Source organism: Rana temporaria, chromosome 1, assembly GCF_905171775.1.
Source record: "Rana temporaria chromosome 1, aRanTem1.1, whole genome shotgun sequence".
Classification (NCBI taxonomy): Eukaryota; Metazoa; Chordata; class Amphibia; order Anura; family Ranidae; genus Rana; species Rana temporaria.
Window position 1 is genome coordinate 180,826,381 of NC_053489.1, and position 20,630 is coordinate 180,847,010.

The following is a 20,630-nucleotide window of genomic DNA, read 5'->3' on the forward strand; positions in this document are numbered from 1 at the left end:
AACTTTCTCGTTAGCCGGAACCATATCGGCAGATCACCGGCGGGGGACAGATGCAGCATCCACTCAGGTAAGTATGATAAAAAATAATCCTCTTTTAACAAATAAATATCTATTTTATTAACTATAAAGTGTCTTTGTGCTTCCGTGATGCATATAGAATAGAAAGTGTCTCAGACTGTGCTTTAATCCATCCTTTTAACTTCCACAACCAATTATATTGTGCGCGTGCATTAACATTTATTTTAGTGTATCTTGCCCTAAAAATGTGCATTTGGTAAATGGCTGTGTAGATATTGTGCAACATAAAAAAAAAATAACATCAACCACCATTTTATTCCCCCGGGGCCTCTGTTTTCAAACAATATATAATGTTTGTGGAGTTCTAAGTCATTTTCTTGTAGATTTTCCCATGTATGTTAGAAATGAATAGATTGCCCTGGTGGTGAAGTGGTTACAATGAGAATAGTGCTGGCTGTGATGTGAGCGAGGAGGTTTGGCTGTGCTCGGCTCCCGTAGTTGTAGTTTTTCCTGGATTAGTAGTTGTAGTTCTTCCTGCTCCATGACTTGCAGGACGGAGATGACGGAAGGTGTCGGGGATCCATCTGCTGTCACAATGCACGATGTACAGCAGCTGATCGCTAAGAAGGATGAGCTGGAAGCTCAGATAAAGGCCTACTATGAGGTCCTGGAAGATGTGAGTCCCCCCTGTGTCATTGTAATGTCAGTGTACTCAGTATATTGTATGGCCACATATTGTATGATCACATAGCGGTCGGTATATTGTATGGTCACATAAAGGTCAGTATATTGTATGATCACATAGTGGTCAGTATAGGGACGTACTAAACTGCATATTGGGATGATTGGATTTTTGGCTGCAATACTGAGAACTCTCACTAGATGTCAGTGCACTTTATACACATATATATGGTAATGACTCTGTTGTTTCTCAAAATATGTTCTTCTTTCCTACAGTGCTTGATACAATGTTGCAAGGAGCAGTTGCTAATGTTTAACTGTTCACTTGCTGTTTTTTTAAGCAGCTGTACAACAGGATGATAGTAAATTATACTGAATTAATGGAAAAATTACATTTGACCTGTTTTTGATGGAAATATGGGTAGAATTATTATTTTAACTCATGCCAATTAACATATGTAACCCATTTCTGATAATATGCATGTCATTATTTTTCTACAGGGGGATTATGGGTGGAATATTGGTTATAAATATACATAGGGATATATTTAACCCATATTATTTATCAGAAATGGGTTAAATATGTTAATTGTCAGGAATTGACATAATAATACTACCCATATTTTCATCAAAAACAGGTCAAATGTAATTTTTCCATTAATTCAGTATAATTTACTATGATCCTGTTGTACAGCTGCTTAAAAAAACAGCACGTGAACAGTGAGGCTCCATTCACACCTGAGCGACAAAACGCCTGAAGCGCAACGCTCAGATACGCTGGAGGGGAGAAATAACACTAATCTCTATAGAGATGGTTCACATCTCCACGCCGAACGCGTGAAGCTCAAAAAAGTCCCGGACCCTTTTTTGTCGTGCGTATTCAGGCGGCTTCGGCATTGCCAACAATGACCTGTAAAAAAGATTGGGTTAAAAATTACGTGTTTTGTCGCGGCAAATCGCGGTACAAAACGCCACGCTAAGTGTGAATGCAGCCTTAAACATTAGCAACTGCTTCTTGCAACATTGTATCAAGCACTGCAGGAAAGAATAACATATTTTGAGAAACAGTCATTACCATATATATGTGTATAGAGTGCACTGACATCTAGTGAGAGTTCTCAGTATTGCAGCCAATAATCCAATCATCCCAATATGCAGTTTAGTACGTCCCGTCAGTATATTGCATGATCACACAGCGGTCGGTATATTGCATGAATGCACAGCGGTCGGTATATTGCATGATCACATATTGTATGATCACATAAAGGTACACAGAGCTGTGATCAATCGCCCCAATATTCAGGACTGTCATAGGGAGATTGGTGCAGGTATTATAGTACTTATATTCCTGGATGTCTGATCCTATCATCCTACTACCTCCTGTTCCCAGTCATTGTCCTCTGACATGTTTTCAGGATAGCGCTTCAAGTCATTAACTCATTGAAACCTGCTATTCCTTTGAAAAGTGATCTGTGTTTTGGATCGCTTTTCAGAGGTAATGTACAGGTGGTGAGGAGGTGACGTGACTCCTCCCCACCGCCTCTTTTTGCAGCCCTTCTCTATTCCATCTGAGTGGGTCCCATTCAGCGCCCTTGCATGTAAACACCCCCATTCACTGTCATTGCAGCGGGTCACTAAAGGAATTTAGTCGGTGTTGCCTCAGTGGTCTCAATGGGCCGAATGTCAGGCGGCATCAGCCGGTTTAATAGAAACCAACTGACATTCAGCCAGCGTGTACTGAAGCCGGGCCTTTTGTCTGGTTTCTGTCAAAGGGGTATGACCAAAGAATGTCTGCTAAACCAGCTCCTGATCAGCGCTCTCACCCAGTATACCGACACGTCCCCCTTGTCAGAAGACAATAGCACAGCAGAGGAGATCGCTGTACTAACATCGGATCATTGGTACAGCAGCTCCTTCTGAGCTGTCAGTTTTTTTTTTTTTTTTTTTTTTTTTTTTTCAGCCCACTGGGTTGAATGAAAATAATACAACTAGTAGTATGTACCAGGTTTTGGGGATCTTTGTTTTTTTGAAGGGGAAATAACTCTTTAAGCAGGATGGCAGAGTGATTGCAAATTGATATATTTAATATAAAAGCGCAAGTTTGTAATCAAATTTGCTTTGATGTCAAATTGCATAGAACGCAAGACGCCTGAGTCCGTTCAGCATAATTCTGGGTGTATCTCCTCAGCCCGGGTGCCGCTTGTGATTGGCAAGAGTGGCTATGTGCTGTATTGTTTATGGTGGTGTTATTGTGAACATGAGTACAGCATATGGGTGTATGTAAAATATACAATTATTTTTTTGCATACCCCCATTATACTGTACTCATGTTTATGATGACACTACAAAGTATGCCAGGGCAGAGGAAATACACCAAAAAATATGCCAAACGGGCTCAGCCAGGCCATGTACAAGTGCCTTACAGGACTTGTATGTGCTCACCGAAAATCTGTTTTGCTTTCCTATATAATATAATATAATATAATATAATATAATACATACATATTTACTAACTTTGTGCATGAATTGACTTATGCTCTACAACTACAATAGAATTATGTGCCAATGCTTTATTCACAGCAAAAGTGTATTGGAATGGATGGACCACTGGTGGACATTGAGGGTTACCCAAGGACAGATGTAGACCTCTACCAAATTCGAACAGCACGGCATAACATTGTCTGTGAGTGTTTTCAGAACTTTCATCCTTGGTCTTGTTCTACTAGCGATTCCTTAGTTCTTGTTTAGATCTGGCTCACACTAGTGTGATTTCAGATGCAACTTCAGTCGCACAGGCAGTTCGCTGCTGGTGTCAATGTAAAGTTAATGACACCCTCAAATCGGTTCGCAGATTGCGGTGCAAATTGTGAAATTGGACAGGAATCGGATCGCATGGGTGTGAACATAGGTGTGAACACCCATGAGATCCGATTCCAACGCAGACCAAAAAAAGGGTCCTGCACAATATTGGTCCGTATGCAATGCAAATTCCGCCATACAATCTGTATGGCTGAATTTGCATCGCACAGACATCGCATGTGATGTGCACAGCAATGCGAATCAGATGTGATGTGTGTGATCGCACCAGTGTGAACCGAGCCCTTAGCCTGGGTTCACACTGGAGGCGGGTTTGAAATTGTGTCCGACATGCCTCCTGTAGACCATTGGAAAATGTTTCCCCTTCTTGGGCTGTCCAAACACCATCAGGACACTGTCAGCACAATTTGTTTATGTGTGACCAGTAACCCTTATCCCTATTGGATCCAACTATTCAGCAGATTGACATTGGGGGATATGCACATTTTACTCCACGAGCATTGACCTTTTATATATCTTGGCCTCCATAGGTGCACAAGCTATTCATTCTGAGGTTTTGTGGACTGAAGGGTATAACCCTCAACACTAGATTTATTATTGCCGCTGTTATCTTGGTCTTATCAATTGGTCTGCAAGAGGTGGACTTCGCTTGTTTTTATTAGCGTTTGTTGTTTTAACCTGTTCCCAACCGGCTCACGCAGATATACTGCCCTAGGCGAAATCCTGTACATATGCGGCTTTGCCCAGGAGAGCCACCAGAGGGGCGCTTGTGGCTGGAGGGCGTGATCGCGTGCACGAGCACCAGCACGGGATTTGTGTGTGTGTGTGTGTGTGTGTGTGCTGTCGGAGGAGAGGAGACAGATCATGTGTTTCTAAAAAGTAGAAACGGCGATCTGTCATCTCTCCTAGTTAGTCCCATCCCCGCACAGTGAGGGAACACGCAGTTAACCCCTAGATCAACCCTAGTGTTAACCCCTTCCATGCCAGTGTTGTTTATACAGTTATCGGTGCATATTTATACTGATTGCTCTATAAATGTGAATGGTATTTCACAGAATGAATAAAGGAAAAATGTTTTGGCTAGAATGGTCCTCTACACTTGGTGTGTCTATTAAAGTAACACAGTGAATGTTTGTTTCTTAATTTTGGAACAAATCAAAACACATAATTGCTCATTTTGTGTTACAAGGTTTGCAAAATGATCATAAAACCATCATGAAAGAGATTGAAGAGGCCTTGCACAACTTGCATGCACGGGACAAAGAAAAAAGAGTGAAAGATGAAGCAGAGGCCCAGGCTGAAGCTCTACAGCAAAACCTTGATCTTCCTGTGCCATTTGCTAAAGTCGACACTGTGACTCCAGGATCTCCAGCTAGCATGTCTGTAAGTTTACTCTACTTCTCAGTTACACTTCATTTACTCGACCTTTTTTTTTTTTTTTTTTTTTTTTTTTAACAGAAACGGTTTTTATTTTTGAAAAAGATAAGACAAACAAAACGGAAATAACAGTTGCAGTGTTCATACATGGTTTCAGACATGATATACAAGCAAACAATTGTGTTGCAGTTGTACCCTCAGAGGGTTGACCCGTAAATAAAACCACACAGTCAGTGACCGTCAGTAACATCAATTAGTAAGACCAATTAAGAACACCTCGGTCCCCCATATTTTGGAAAGAGTAAAGCCAGGGAGCCAACCCACCATCAGGTGATGGGAAGGAAAAACAAGGAAGGGTTCTCATTCTGCGTCGGGACGGATGGCCCCAACCGGAGTGTCAAGCAGGATAATGCAGATGGGGGGGGGGGGACGGGGGGAGTTGGCAAACATAGGGTGTGCCAGCCAGGACAGCATAGCACTGCTCTTTAAAAGGCACCCGGATGACCACCACAGAGTCAGAGGACTCGCCCCCTAAGCCAAGGTCAGCTGCTCCGCACTCACCCAGGCCACAGGCCACCCAGGTCTTATTGAACTTTTTGGGGCAGTTACGCCCCAAATAGGTAAGCTTGTACAGGGGAAGGTCTGCATTAATTAAGGCTTTCCACTGTTGTATGGATGGAGGGGGAGGGCTCCTTCCACTGCATCAGAATCACCTTCCTGGCATAAAACGCTGCATAGAAACAAATAACTTCTTGGATTGAGGGCCTTCCAATGTATCAACTATGCCGAGCAACATTTGAATCGGGTGACATGGTAGATTAAGTTTGCTCACAGATCCGATAATGTGAACCACCCCCCTCCAGAAACGTTGTATCAATGGACAGGACCAGACAACATGAAAGAAGGAGCCCTCCTCCGTACCGCATCTGTGACAAAGAGGACTCTGCTGCGGGTATATTCTAGCCAAGCGTTTGGGGGAGAAGTATGCCCTATGGAGAAATTTTACCTGGGTAAATCTGTCTCTAGCAGAGACCACCAGGGTGAGATACTGCTGAATGCCCTCCTCCCTGTCATCATCAGCCAGAGTGGAGATATCTGCCCGCCAAGCCGAAAACAGCCGTGAAACCCCAGAGGTACCCAAACCCACCAGTAGGGAATACAGGGCAGACAGGGGTTTAATGTCCTCTGCCGTAGCAAGCAGGCGCTCGACACCCGTTGTCTCCAGCACTAGTGACTCAGGGAACTGGGACCGGAAAACATTGGGGAGCTGGAGGTATCTAAAAAAACATTGGATTAGGGAGCCCCTTTAGTTGTTTTTGCTCATTAAAGGAAAGGAGAACATCCGAGGAAACAATATGCGCTAAAGTCTTGATTTCAAACTGGGCCCACAACACGGGACCCGGGATGGAATGGAAGTGCGCCAGTAGTGGGTTCCCCTACAGCGGAGTATGAGCAGACCAGCCACGGGCCCCTGAACCTTAGCATGGACAGTTTCCCAGACCCTCAGTGTAGTCCGCATCGAGGGAGTGACATTAGGACTGGATCTAGGACCCCGATGTATGAGGTTACGAAGTTCGGAGTAAGACCCGAGCAGCGTGGACGCCGGATTAGCTGGCTCCTCCGACAGCCACCATCTGAGTGTGACTAGGACTGCAGCCCAATAGTATTTTTGAAAACATGGCAGAGCAAGGCCCCCCCCCCCCCCAAGGTAACAGGCAGTTGTAAGGTGGATATGGCGATTCTCGGAGTGCCGCCATTCCATATGAATGAGGTAATCAAGCTATCCAACTTCTTGAAAAAGGCATTCGGAATATGGACCGGAGTCTGTTGGAAGATATACAATAATTTTGGGAGGACAGTCATTTTAACAAGGTTAACCCGTCCGACCGGGGTACGGGGCAGCATTTTCCAAGCAGCGCACCTCTGAGTCAGGAGGGACAACACCAGAGTCAGGTTAAGAGGAATGAACTGTGTAAGTCTCTGTGAATCACCGCTCCCAGGTACCTAAACTTTGAAACTCGTTGTAGGGGGGTGTCTGCCTTTATAGAGGCCGCCGAGGGGTGTAGCGCAAAGAGAACAGATTTTCCCCCAGTAACACAAACCCCAGAGTATTTACCAAAGGTGTTAATAAGCGTCAGCGCCGCCCCAAGGGAGTCAGAGTAATTTCTTAAATGCAGCAGGGTATCGTCCGCATAAAGAGATATTTTCTCCTGGACCGGACCTATAGGGATACCATGAACCCCGGGAGAGGAACGTAGGAGAATCGCCATTGGCTTGATGGCCAGCGCAAAAAGGGCCGGGGACAGGGGGCAGCCCTGCTTGGTACCCCTATAGAGACGAAAGGGTGGGGACAAGACCGACCCCGTGCAGACTCTAGCAGTAGGGGACCTGTATAGGGATTAAACCTAGGAAATAAACCGAGGCCCAAAACCAAACCGACGCAGGACCTCCCATAGGTAATTCCATTCCACCGAAATTGAATGCTTTTCTCTGCATCGAATTTGGTGAGGGAACCCCGGGCACCCATAACCGTATAAAGCCTACAGAGATTTGTCTGTGCCCTTGCCGGGCATGAAACCGATCTGGTCCTCATTGATCAGGGTGAGAATGACTTCATTAAGACTCCTAGCCAGAACCTTAGTAAGGACCTTTAGCGTCCCCATTGAGGAGGGAAATGGGGCGGTAGGAAGTGCATAGTTATGGGTCCTTACCCACCTTCGGAATAACGGCTAAATTCTCTAACTATATTCTTAGTCACATTCGGCTACCCATCACATTTGTAAAAGTGTTGGAACGCATATGGTGGCGTCATGCATGCGCCCTCCAGCGGGTAGCCAAATGTGACGAAACAGTGGTGGCAAAACATGATGGATCTAAAAATGACAGGTGCTCTTTAAATGTAAGGACTTATTCTCGCTGGTAGTTATCTTTAATGTTTGCAAACAAAATGAAGGTTTCCTATTTAGAATAAGCTGTCAGGTTAGTAAAGCAGCGATATCAGAACTGATTAAATCATACAGTTTGTAATGTACTTCCTGAAATTTGTGGTTACTATGAAATTGTGTGAATGCATCAATGCAGTGCATGTTATCGCAGCTTGCAGTGCTTGGATTCATTGAATGAGTTTACCAAAAATGTAAATATTGCAGAATATACAACACAGCCTCATGCTACACAACTACGCTCCATTTCATGCTGAATAAACTAAAATATTAATGTATCTTAAATAGAAAACTATCTTTTAGATAGATTTTAATAAAATACATTTAAATCCAAAAATCTAATTTTTAAATACATATTTTTTTTTTTTTTTTTTCATTGATTTTTTTTATCCACCCTGATGGGGTTGCATATTTTGTGCTGATGATGGATGGATGATAAATGGCTTCTTGTTGATATGCATTTCATGCCCTTTACATAATGTAGTAAGTGAGCCGTGTATGAGAAGTTAGCAATCCTGTTCAGGTGTAATAGGACGGATAAAGCTTCGCTCTAATATGTAGTTTATCAGACTTGAAAAACCAGTATAAAGCGGTTCTATGTGATAAGCATTTGACATCTGGACTTCATTAAAAATTGTCTGTTCCCGTGACATCTGCTGAGGGGTGGGAAGCAGCACAGCCTTCTGTATAATGCAGAGTCATGCTTCCAGCTAAGACCAGTTTATTTTATTGACCAATAGTGATGGTTCTGGATGAAATACCTAACTGATACTATCTGCTTTTTTTTTTTTTTTTTTTTATATTATTATTTGCAGTTAACTTTGCAAAAGTAATTTTGGGTGCATCATAATCATATGGTTAATGGAAAAATGTCTTTCAATCAATACTGTGTGTGTGTGTGTGTGTGTGTGTGTGTGTGTGTGTATATGTATGTATGTATGTATGTATGTATGTGTATATATATATATATATATATGTGTGTGTGTGTGTGTGTGTGTGTGTGTGTATATATATATATATATATATATATATATATATATATATATATATATATATATATATATATATATATATATATATATATATATATATATATATATATATACCGTATTTATCGGCGTATACCGCGCACTATTTTGCCCTGAAAATCAGGGCAAAATCGTGGGTGCGCGATATACACCGATACCCGCTTTCCCGCCACGAGTTTGAATACTGCACCCGCATATAGCGAGCGCAGTACACTCGTGAATCTTCGGGCAGTCTCGGCGCCTCTCGTACTGACGTCCTGAGCGTACAGGACGTCAGTGCGAGAGGCGCCCGAGCCTGCCCGAAGATTCACGAGTGTACTGCGCTCGCTATATGCGGGCGCAGTATTCAAAGTCGTGGTGGGAAACGAGCGGGAGGACGCCGCAGATGGACGCCGGACCCGCCGAAGATGGACGCCGGACCCGCCGAAGAGGACCGCAGATGGACGCCGCGCAAGACACCAAAACTGTAAGTACAAAAAATCTTTTTTTCCCACAGGATTGGGGGCCACTTTGGGGGTGCGCGGTATACGCCAGAGCGCGTTATACCGCGATAAATACGGTATATATATATATATATATATATATATATATATATATATCTATATCTATCTATCAGGGCCTGGATTCCGAAAGAATTGCGTATCTTTAGGCGGGCTTAGCGCATCTCATATACGCTACGCCGCCGTAACTTAGAGAGGCGAGTACCGTATTCAGAAAGAACTTGCGCCCGAAGTTACGGCAGCGTATCGTAAATGGGCCGGTGTAAGCCAGCGTAATTCAAATGATCAAGGCAGTGGGCGTGTTGTATTGAAATGAGCCGTGACCCCATGCAAATGAGGGGCCGAACGAACGGCGCATGCGCTGTCCGTGGACGTATCCCAGTGCGCATGCGTCGGATAGAATGCCTAAGATACCTCGAACACTGCCTACGACGTGAACGTAACTTTCGCACAGCCCTATTTACGTACGACTGACGTAAAATTTGACGCTTGTTCCGACGTCCATACTTAACATTAGCTGCGCCTCATATAGCAGGGGGACTTTGGGCCGGGCGTAAGCCTTACGTAAACGGCGTATGTACGTTTCTGAATCAGCGTATCTAGCTCGTTTGCATATTCTACGCGTAAATCTACGGAAGCGCCCCTAGCGGCCAGCGTAAATATGCACCCAAGATACGATGGCGTAAGAGACTTACGTCAGTCGTATCTTGGACGAATTCAAACGTAAATGCCTTTCTGAATAGGCGTATAGATGTGACGGCGCAGATTTGGACTTACGACGGCGTATCTGGAGATACGCCGTCGTAAGTCCTTTCTGAATCCGAGCCATAATATAATTTTTTTTTTTTTTTTTTTTTGTTTTATTATTATTATTATTATTATTATTATTATTATTATTATTATTAATATGCAGACATTGCAACAAAAGAGATGACATTTTTTAAGTATTCCTCAAGATATTGTAAAGAGAAACGGCAACATTGTATTAAGAATAAAGTTAGGGCAAACCTTTTTTGTTTTGGATACAGTAGGGAATTGGTAGAACCCGTGAATTTCTTTAGCTAGCTTACATGTAAATGTAAAGATATATATTTAGGGGCAGCAAAGGTGCTTTTATCTAGCAGAAAAAAATACAACGGTTAGATTTTCCACCAACAACCTGTCATTACACAATTCATGTCGGAAAATCCGATCGTATGTACGAGGCTTTACTCACAACAATGGTAGGCAGTATAAGGTGTATTTTTCACATCTAGAAAATTCTTACCCATCTAAAGCCCCATACACACGGTCAGACTTTTTGACAACAAACTTCAAAATGAGCAGGTTTTCAAAAAAATCCGACCATGTGTACACTTCATCGGACAATCTTTTTTCGGTTTTCATTGGACAAAAGTTCGCTTGGCAAACGGACTTTTCGGCAACAAAAGTCCTACGGTGCAAAGTCCTGTCGTGTGTGTGTACAGAAGTCCATCGGACTTTTGTCCAAAGTACAAACATGCATTCTCGGAACCAATGTTTAAAATCAACCAACAATGGCAGAAGATGACCAAAGGGTGGTGGTAAAGAGCAGAAAAGCCAAGTGATTTGGGGAAAGTTTGCTGAAAAAGTCTTGCCGTGTGTATGCATACCAGGTTCACGGCCAACGCCCTTCAAACAAAAATCCACAGAAAAGTTTGTTTGAAGTCCGACCGTGTGTATGAGGCTTTAGAGTGAGTTCTGTGCACATGATCCCTTAGTTAACCACTTACCGTCTGGCCTATAGCGAAATGACAGCCGGGCAGCTGATCACGATGTAAACAGGGAGAGCCGTTGATCGGCTTTTGTTCACTCGCGTCTGACAGTAGCGAGTAGAGGAGAGCCGATCGGCTGCTCTCCTGACAGGGAGGTCTGTGCTGATTGTTTATCAGTGCAGCCCCCCTCGGATGCCCACCCAGGACGACTGGGATGCTGGAATGGACCACCAGGGATGGCCACCCCTCTGGACCACCAGGTATGCCACCTAGACCACCAGGGAAATTACAGTCTGTGTCCAGGCATCTGCCAATCAGTGCCCACCCACAATGCCTGCCAGTGCCACAAGTGATACCCATTAGTGCCACCCATGAGTGCCCATCAGTGCCGCCTACCAGTGCCCATCGTCAGTGCCACCTCATTGGTGCCACCTTATCAGTGCCCATCAGTGAAAGAGAAAACTTGTTTACAAAATATGTGGGCAGTCCCTTCTTCTACTAGTGTGGTATAAAGTAAGATAGTCAGACAGGTTGTATCCAAATTGATCGATTTAACCTGCCCCCACACGCTACAAATTTCCACCGGTTCCTGTTAAACTGGCCAAGATTTGAACCTTCTATGGCAGCCTTAGGATGGGGATCGGTGAGGGGTGTGGACCAGAATACAATCTTAGTTATGAGTAGTGTAGTGTCTATCAGCGGGTATAGACTAATGGTTGATCAATCCAAAGTATACGGAAGACCATGCAATCCCACCAAAGGCGGCCCAATTGGCACTTTTTTAAAATGGTCCCCTTGCAGGCTTATGCAATAATGTGCTAATATGCGCCACATATGCACATTATGACAAACGTACCTTTTTAAATGGAGCCTTCCAGCAGTGCGCTGTCTCACCGCTGCTGGCATTTCCATCTTTACCTGGTCTTTCTTCTGGGTGTGAGCTCTCATTTGAATGCCCAGGCCTTGATAATGTCACTCTCGCAAATATACATGGGACCCCGATTGTGGCACAGTACTCTCTGCATTGACTGCACACTCGGAAAGGTAAATCCATACTGATGGGTATATTAAAGCAGAGATCTAGGGGAGAAGTCTTGAGGATTTTTTTTATTTTATTTCAACCTAAATCTAGTACGGAGATGGGGCAATAGCTTTGACAGAATTGAGGGTCTTTGCCGGACTGATTATATAAACTTGTAGACATTCTTTAGAACTTTTATGGGAGTTATAGACACTTACAAACCCTTTTGCTCTGTATTAGGGGTCTCCAGACTTTTTAAGCAAAGGACCAGTTTACTGTCCTTCAGGCTTTAGGGGGGCTGGACTGTGGCCAGTGGGAGTAGAAAATGCCCTGGCATCAGTGCCCCATCATTGGTTTTAATTGGAGCAATAGAGCTCCATTGGTGATATCAATGGATAGTTCTCCATTGATGGTGTCAATAGGGGAAATGGTACTCCATCATTGGTGTCAGTTGTTGAAATAATATCCCAAGGACCAGATAAAGTCAAGAAAAAGGTCACATCTGGCCCCTGGGCTGCAGTTTGGAGACCACTGCTCTATACTGAAGCTTGTTAGTTTTTACGTTTTAAAAGATCAAAGTTTTCTTTGCTGTTTTTGTACAATGGAGAATCCCCTTTACTTACCATCTTGCCGCAGAAAGTGAGAGGAAATGTCTCAAAAATGAAGGGAAGATACCTTTTTAGACAATTGTCACTGGACCATTTGCCCTTCATTCCTGTTCAGTGACTACTGGAAATCTGGATTTCCTATCACTTTCTGTCAATGGGACAAATAGAGATGATTGGTTATTACAACTAGTACAAAAACAGGCGTTAAAACATTAGAGGTGTTTTAACACTTCCATATTCTCTCCAAAACTAAAAAAGCGCTAAGTTACATTTTAAGAAAAATGCGATGGTTTCTGTTTAAAAGGAATCAAACAAGATCTGTAGGTGCAGTTATATGAAGAAATAAAGTCCTTGATCTAAGTGGTTTTGCCTCAATAGTATACCAATGCATCCCCACACACTGAAAAGCCTTGATCTGTAAAGCATGTGTATTTGTTTTGTATATATTGATCGAGTGCATTGAATGTGACCACAGCTTGTCATTGCATAGGGGAACGTCTTCATCCAGCCAACTTTACCCACGGGGGGGGGGGGGGGGGGAATCTCCGTTCAGTGTCTGAGGAGCTGCACAAGTATGAGAGAAAAAAGGCCCATCCTTCTCGGTGCCCATAAGGTTCACCCCTTACAGATAAGTGGGCACTTCAGCATGTGATCTGAAAGTGGCAATATCACAAAGTAAGTTAACTTGTTCAATTAAGATTAGGGAGAGTGTTGCTGTCCTGAGTGGAAAGGTAGTGGAGGGGATTGATATGGGCTTGAATGGAACACTCCACATTCTACTCAAGTCTGTGTTGGATTAGTGCTTGGGTATGGGCAGCCTGGCACAGTAAGGCCCCTTTCAGACTGGGGCGGGAGCCGCGGTGGCGGTATAACGCCGCTAAAAATAGCGTCGCTATACTGCCGGGATTGCCGCGGGAATCAGCCGCTAGCGGTGCGGTATTAACCCCCACTAGCGGCCGATAAAGGGTTAATACTGCCGCGGTTTCCCATTGTTTTCAATGGGAAGGAGCGGTATACATGCCGCTCCAAAGATGCTGCTGACAGGAGATTTTTTTGTCTCCCGCCAGCGCATCGCCTCAGTGTGAAAGCCCTCGGGCTTTCACATTGAGTCTGCAGTGAATGAGTTTTTCAGGCGGGATAGCAGCGCTATTTTTAGCGCTGTACCGCCTGAAAAACTCCTCAATGTGAAAGGGGCCTTACTATTAGCAGACAGCAGGGAGAATGGGGATGAATATCTGTGGGGAGAGGGTACTGTTGTTGGAGGAGGTGAGTATGGGCTTGCTCAAATACCATAATTAGGTTAGGGATGTTGACTAACTTTGCCACACAAAAAGTGCATAATTCTGGTTTACACGGTGTATCATGCCAGGAAACATAGGGGAAATTTCATACGTGGTAGCTTTTATCTGTTTTCAAAGCATTTCCACATTTTCCAGATTTAGCTGGCTTGGTAGAAGCCTTGTTTTCCAAATAAGGGAATCTACATGACCAATACATCTGCTTCTCTTTAGGATAAACAACCTTGTAGATTTACAGCGTCCTGCTGCTGTACTACACACACATTGAATTCAAAAACTTCATTTTTTCTTGGTAATAAAAGGCCAACACCTATACAAAAGCATGAGGACTCAATCCCGTATTGCACCACCAACAAAGGATATTGTCTCTCCATCAGCGCCAAAAATAGAAATGATAAATGTGGATTTTATTTGCTTCGCTCATTTTCCAAATGTTATTTTACTGATTCTAAAAGATCAGTGTTGCAGCTGGTTCTAATAATGTGTACCAAGAATGTTTGTTTATTTTTATATAAATTTTTTTTTTTTTTTTTTTTTCATTCATGCCAAGCATTACAGAATTGCTACCATATAGATTACAGGCCAAAGCTGCACAGTCTTGCTGAACCACTTTTCATACATTTCCATCCAAATCAGAAAAGCACATATACTGTGACAATTGTGGACTGATTATCGTACTCTTTCCCCCCCCCCATTAACCATTCAATAAGCATCTTGCTACTGCCTGCAGGAGTGACACAGAGTTTCAATTCATGGAGTTTTCCTACGGCTCATCTTCAGTCACCTTTGGACGCCTGACTGTCTAAGCAGCGGGGGTTTGTGAGTTCCTGAGACCTTTTCTTGTACCCTGAACTATGTTGCCTTGTGTAATTTGTTTGATTCTAGACTGGATTGTGTCTTGAGCCTTCATAAATCGGTGCTGGAGTTTTTCTTCCCCAGGAAAAAGTGGAAATGTTCTGCTTTTAGTTTCTGATTCTTCAGTCTAGGAGTCAACTGACTCTTCGCTTCCGTGTAAGAGTCCTTGGACTGATGGCCTCCTCCGAGGCAGTCCCAATTGCCCAGTTCCATGTCAATCTCGTACAACACAAAATTCTGCCATTGTGAGGCAGGTCAGTTCAGTCCTTGAACAGACTGATTCGACTGGCACTGAGGACCAGGTTATCCCTGGCTTTGATGGCTGAGAAATCCGGTTATGGCATTGGGAAAGTTCTTTTTATGGTCGTCTAGAAGATCCTCACAAGGGATGCCAGCCTGTCAGGCTGGGAATGAATCCTGGGCACGCTGGATAATGGAGAGGGGCTGCCAGTGAAAGTGTTTTCTAAGGCAACAGCCACTTTAAGGCAGGAGAAGCAGTTATCTTGGGCTGGCCTTCAAATGTTCTTTTTTTTATATATATAATATTAAGCATAAAACTCCTATATAATAAGTATAATGTAGTCTCTGTTTGGTTGCTTAGGATTTTTTTTTTTTTTTTGGTGTGTGGCATCCCTACTCTGTTATAAAGTCTCTGCTGCAAACTCGTTTATTCTAAGATTTCCTATTTTAAATCTTAGTCTTATTGCTTTTTTATCATTTTTTTTTTCCCAAAGGGACTACAGGTTGGAGATGAAATTACAGCATTTGGTTCAGTAAACTCGAAAAACTTCCAGAATTTACAGAATATTGCCACTGTAGTTCAGCACAGCGAGGGGGTAAGTGCACATGTTGAACCTCTCACATTGTGTGTGTGTGTGTGTGTTAATAATGTGTGTGTGTGTGTGTGTGTGTGTGTGTAATATATATATATATATATATATAATCACACATACACACACACACAGTGCCTTGCAAAAGTATTCGGCCCCCCTGAACTTTGTGACCTTTTGCCACATTTCAGGCTTCAAACTTAAAGATATAAAACTGTATTTTTTTTTTTTTTTTTTGAAGAATCAACAAGTGGGACACAATCATGAAGTGGAACGAAATTTATTGGATATTTCAAACTTTTTTAACAAATAAAAAAACTGAAAAATCGGGCGTGCAATATTATTCAGCCCTGTTACTTTCAGTGCAGCAAACTCTCTCCAGAAGTTCAGTGAGGATCTCTGAATGATCCAATGTTGACCTAAATGACTAATGATGATAAATAGAATCCACCTGTGTGCAATCAAGTCTCCGTATAAATGCACCTGCACTGTGATAGTCTCAAAGGTCCGTTTAAAGCGCAAGGAACACACCAGGCAGGTCCGAGATACTGTTGTGGAGAAGTTTAAAGCCGGATTTGGATACAAAAAGATTTCCCAAGCTTTAAACATCCCAAGGAGCACTGTGCAAGCGATAATATTGAAATGGAAGGAGTATCAGACCACTGTAAATCTACGAAGACCTGGCCGTCCCTCTAAACTTTCAGCTCATACAAGGAGAAGACTGATCAGAGATGCAGCCAAGAGGCCCATGATCACTCTGGATGAACGGCAGAGATCTACAGCTGAGGTGGGAGACTCTGTCCATAGGACAAAAATCAGTCGTATACTGCACAAATCTGGCATTATTGGAAGAGTGGCAAGAAGAAAGATATCCATAAAAAGTGTTGTTTAAAAGTTTGCCACGAGACACACCAAACATGTGGAAGAAGGTGCTCTGGTCAGATGAAACCAAAATCGAACTTTTTGGCAACAATGCAAAAGGTTATGTTTGCCGTAAAAGCAACACAGCTCATCACCCTGAACACACCATCCCCACTGTGAAACATGGTGGTGGCAGCATCATGGTTTGGGCCTGCTTTTCTTCAGCAGGGACAGGGAAGATGGTTAAAATTGATTGGAAGATGGATGGAGCCAAATGCAGGACCATTCTGGAAGAAAACCCGATGGAGTCTGCAAAAGACCTGAGACTGGGACGGAGATTTGTCTTGCAACAAGACAATGATCCAAAACATAAAGCAAAATCTACAATGGAATGGTTCACAAATAAACATATCCAGGTGTTCGAATGGCCAAGTCAAAGTCCAGACCTGAATCCAATCGAGAATCTGTGGAAAGAACTGAAAACTGCTGTTCACAAATGCTCTCCATCCAACCTCACTGAGCTCGAGCTGTTTTGCAAGGAGGAATGGGCAAAAATTTCAGTCTGTCGATGTTCAAAACTGATAGAGACCTACCCCAAGCGACTTACAGCTGTAATCGCAGCAAAAGGTGGCGCTAGAAAGTATTAACTTAAGGGGGCTGAATAATTTTTCAAGTTTAAAATATCCAATAAATTTCGTTCCACTTCATGATTGTGTCCCACTTGTTGTTGGTTCTTCAAAAAAAAAAAAAAAATACAGTTTTATATCTTTGTTTGAAGCCTGAAATGTGGCAAAAGGTCGCAAAGTTCAAGGGGGCCAAATACTTTTACAAGACTATATATATATATATATATATATATATATATATTTCTTTTTTTTTTTTTTAACCAGAAATTAAAGCCTGGGTCTATACTTTGTAAATATGACACATTTCTAGTGTACTCCACTTTTTGATTTGTTTCTTTACTACCTAAGCTGGACATATAAGCCCGGTGTTTTTTTTTTTTTTTTTTTTCTGCTGGCTGATCGAAAAAAAATGGACAGATTCCTCATCTTTGCTAAACCGTGCGGATGGACAAATCTCCCACTACAGCCATTTTGTTCTGACAGACTGCACTGCAGGTGCTGTTCAGCCAACAATTTCCTGCCTAGCTCTTTCGATTTTTCACTTAAAGGATGTTAGGTGCAGGTGCCGAAAGGACCATGCATGGATAGAATTTTGTCTGGCTCATCAGAGAGTGGCCAGCTTTATTCTCACTTTTTCAAATGTTGTTCTTCCAAGTGAAGGGGGAGGTGGTCATTACACAAATGTGCCCTTTCTTGTATACATAATGGCTTGTTGGTATTACCATCACCTAATTGTCACTGAGATGTGAAACAGATAGGAAAAACATTCAGCCTGCAGAGAAGGATTGCCGGTTTGAGGTCACAGTACTATTCGTTTTCATTGTAACTGTAATTGTCCTGTATTAAAAAAAAAATATATATCAAATTAAGCAACGTGCAAATGGTGTTTTGAGTAAACATGTCTTGTGTTTTGTTATTAATCTTGAATGATCTATTTCTAGAGACCCTTAAGTGTGACAGTAATTCGGGATGGAAAGTCTGTTCATTTAGGATTAACCCCACAGCGATGGAGTGGAAAAGGACTTTTAGGGTATGTTTTGGGAAAATGGTTTATACCTATAGATTATTGATCTAGCAAGCTACATCCAATGCTTTTGTGACTTTAAAATGTAAAAGACTTGTATAGTTGTATCTGTATGTGCGTTAATTAAACTAAATTAGACGATTAATCGATCACAAATTTAATCAGTAACAGCCCTAAATTTATTTATATATATATATATATATATATATATATATATATATATATATATATATATATATATATATATATATATATATATATATATATATATATATATATATATATATATAATAATTTAGGGCTGTTACTGATTACATTTGTGATCGATTAATCGTCTAATTTCGTTTAATTAACGCACATACAGATACAAATACTTTTAGCTGATCTCCTTGCATTACAGCATGGGGGCAGATGTGTATATTCTTGCAGCATGGGGGCAGATGTGTATATTCTTGCAGCATGGGGGCAGATGTGTATATTATAGCATGGGGGCAGATGTGTATATTACCACATCTGCCCCCATGCTGTAAGATACACATCTGCCCCCATGCTGTAAGATACACATCTGCCCCCATGCTGTAATATACACATACACCGGCTCATAAGTATAAATGCATCTGCCCCCATACTCCAGGAATATATACATCTGCCGATTCTGCCCCCATAATGTTAGGACACACGGGATGGTTGTCCTCTTACCTGACTATACATCAGGGAGGCAGACCGTCCGCAGAGTAGCTGATGGCACACGTGCACAAGGGAAGATGATACAAGCAGGCGGGCGATGATGACGTCGGCACGCCGCTACTCGGCTGCCGCCAGGTGGACCATCCATGGCCAGTCCAGGAATATCTAACCATCCACCCTATACTTTTTCAAATTTGAATGGGCATCCTCTAGTAAACTGCTTAAATTTGAATAGGCATCGTCTAGTAAACTGCTTAAATTTGAATGGGCATCCTCTAGTAAACTGCTTAAAGTGTCATTAAAACCACAACCTAAAAAACTATCACTAAATGATGTAGTACATGCTGTTCGCACTCACTCAGTCACTTTGGAGATTTGTTTTCTGTATCCTGCAAAAAAAATGGTTGATCCTGTTCTCCTATCTTCCTCTTCTGTAGATGTCTCCAATTTAGCTAGGGATTTTGCAGAGCAGTGTTGGCAACTCTGCACATGCTCAGTTTTCAGTGAGCTTCTATATTGAGCATTTCCTCCCTATCGCATCTGAGCAGCCCATGTGACTATAGAGTCGCACACATGGGCGTATACACAATAATACTTATTCTTATTTATTTTACTTGATTTTATTTGTTTTTACACAGTTTTACACAGTTTAAAATGGGTCCCTTGTATTCCTATTACAAGGAATGTAAACATCCCTTGTAATAGAAAAAAGCACGACAGGTCCTCTTAAATATGAGATCTGGGGCCAAAAAGACCTCAGATCTCATATTTAGACTAAAATGTAATAAATAAAAAAATTGGCATTTGAAAAAATGACGACAAAAAAAATGTTCCTTTTTAAGACGCATGGGCGGAAGTGACGTTTTAATGTCGCTTCCGCCCTGCTATGCTATGGAGATGGGTGGGGGCCATCTTTCCCTCACTCATATCCATGACAAGCAGTGAGAAGTACCCGATCGCCGCCGGCTCCGGTAAGCGGCGAAGGGCGTGGGAGAGTGGCGGGAGGGGGGCCCCCTTTCCCGCCACTGATAACTGTGATCTCACGGTGACCACCATTATCGTTTACAGGACCGGCCACGGTAAAGATGGATATCTCGGTTGTGGCAGCAGCTGCTGCCGTTACCGAGATATTCATCTTTAAAGTGATGACGTATATGTACGTGAGTCAGTCCTTATGTGGTTAACTGCCCATAAATACTAATGAGCTCAATCATTTCATGGTACCCTAAAGGTCTGTTGTTTTTGTTTTGACAGGTGCAACATCATTCCAATTAAAAGATAATCTCACTTCAAGTATTTGGACCGCAAATTGAGGTTTTGCAAGAAAATACATTTTCAAAAGTTTTTCTAGTGTGGAAGTTGAACTGGTGTGAAGATAACCCCTGGATTTGGAGTTCATTTGTATGTGTTTATTTTGTAGGTGCTAAATAAAATTTGGCTTCTTTATTATATTTGTAAAGTGTACATATTTTATAGAGATGACCAAAGAAGAAAGAAAAAAGGGATTTTTAATACAGCTTACCTGTAAAATCCTTTTCTTGGAGTACATCACGGGACACAGAGCGGCATATTCATTACTATGTGGGTTATATGGAGTACCTTCAGGTAATGGACACTGGCAATCTCAAACAGGAAGTGCCCCTCCCTATATAACCCCCTCCCATAGGAGGAGTACCTCAGTTTTGTAGCAAGCAGTATGCCTCCCAAAATGGTCCCCATAAGAG

The 20,630-nt window shown here is 42.4% G+C and overlaps 1 protein-coding gene across 1 annotated transcript; it reads left to right on the forward strand.

The window, feature by feature from the left end:
* Positions 1–523: 523 nt before the first annotated feature.
* Positions 524–20,355, forward strand: PSMD9 (proteasome 26S subunit, non-ATPase 9). The gene is made up of 6 exons (XM_040347025.1): positions 524–694; positions 3,280–3,382; positions 4,706–4,899; positions 15,613–15,714; positions 18,137–18,225; positions 20,161–20,355. Exons 1-6 carry the CDS (start codon positions 560–562, stop codon positions 20,186–20,188), a joined length of 651 nt encoding a protein of 216 aa, XP_040202959.1. The 5' UTR covers positions 524–559; the 3' UTR covers positions 20,189–20,355.
* Positions 20,356–20,630: the final 275 nt, after the last annotated feature.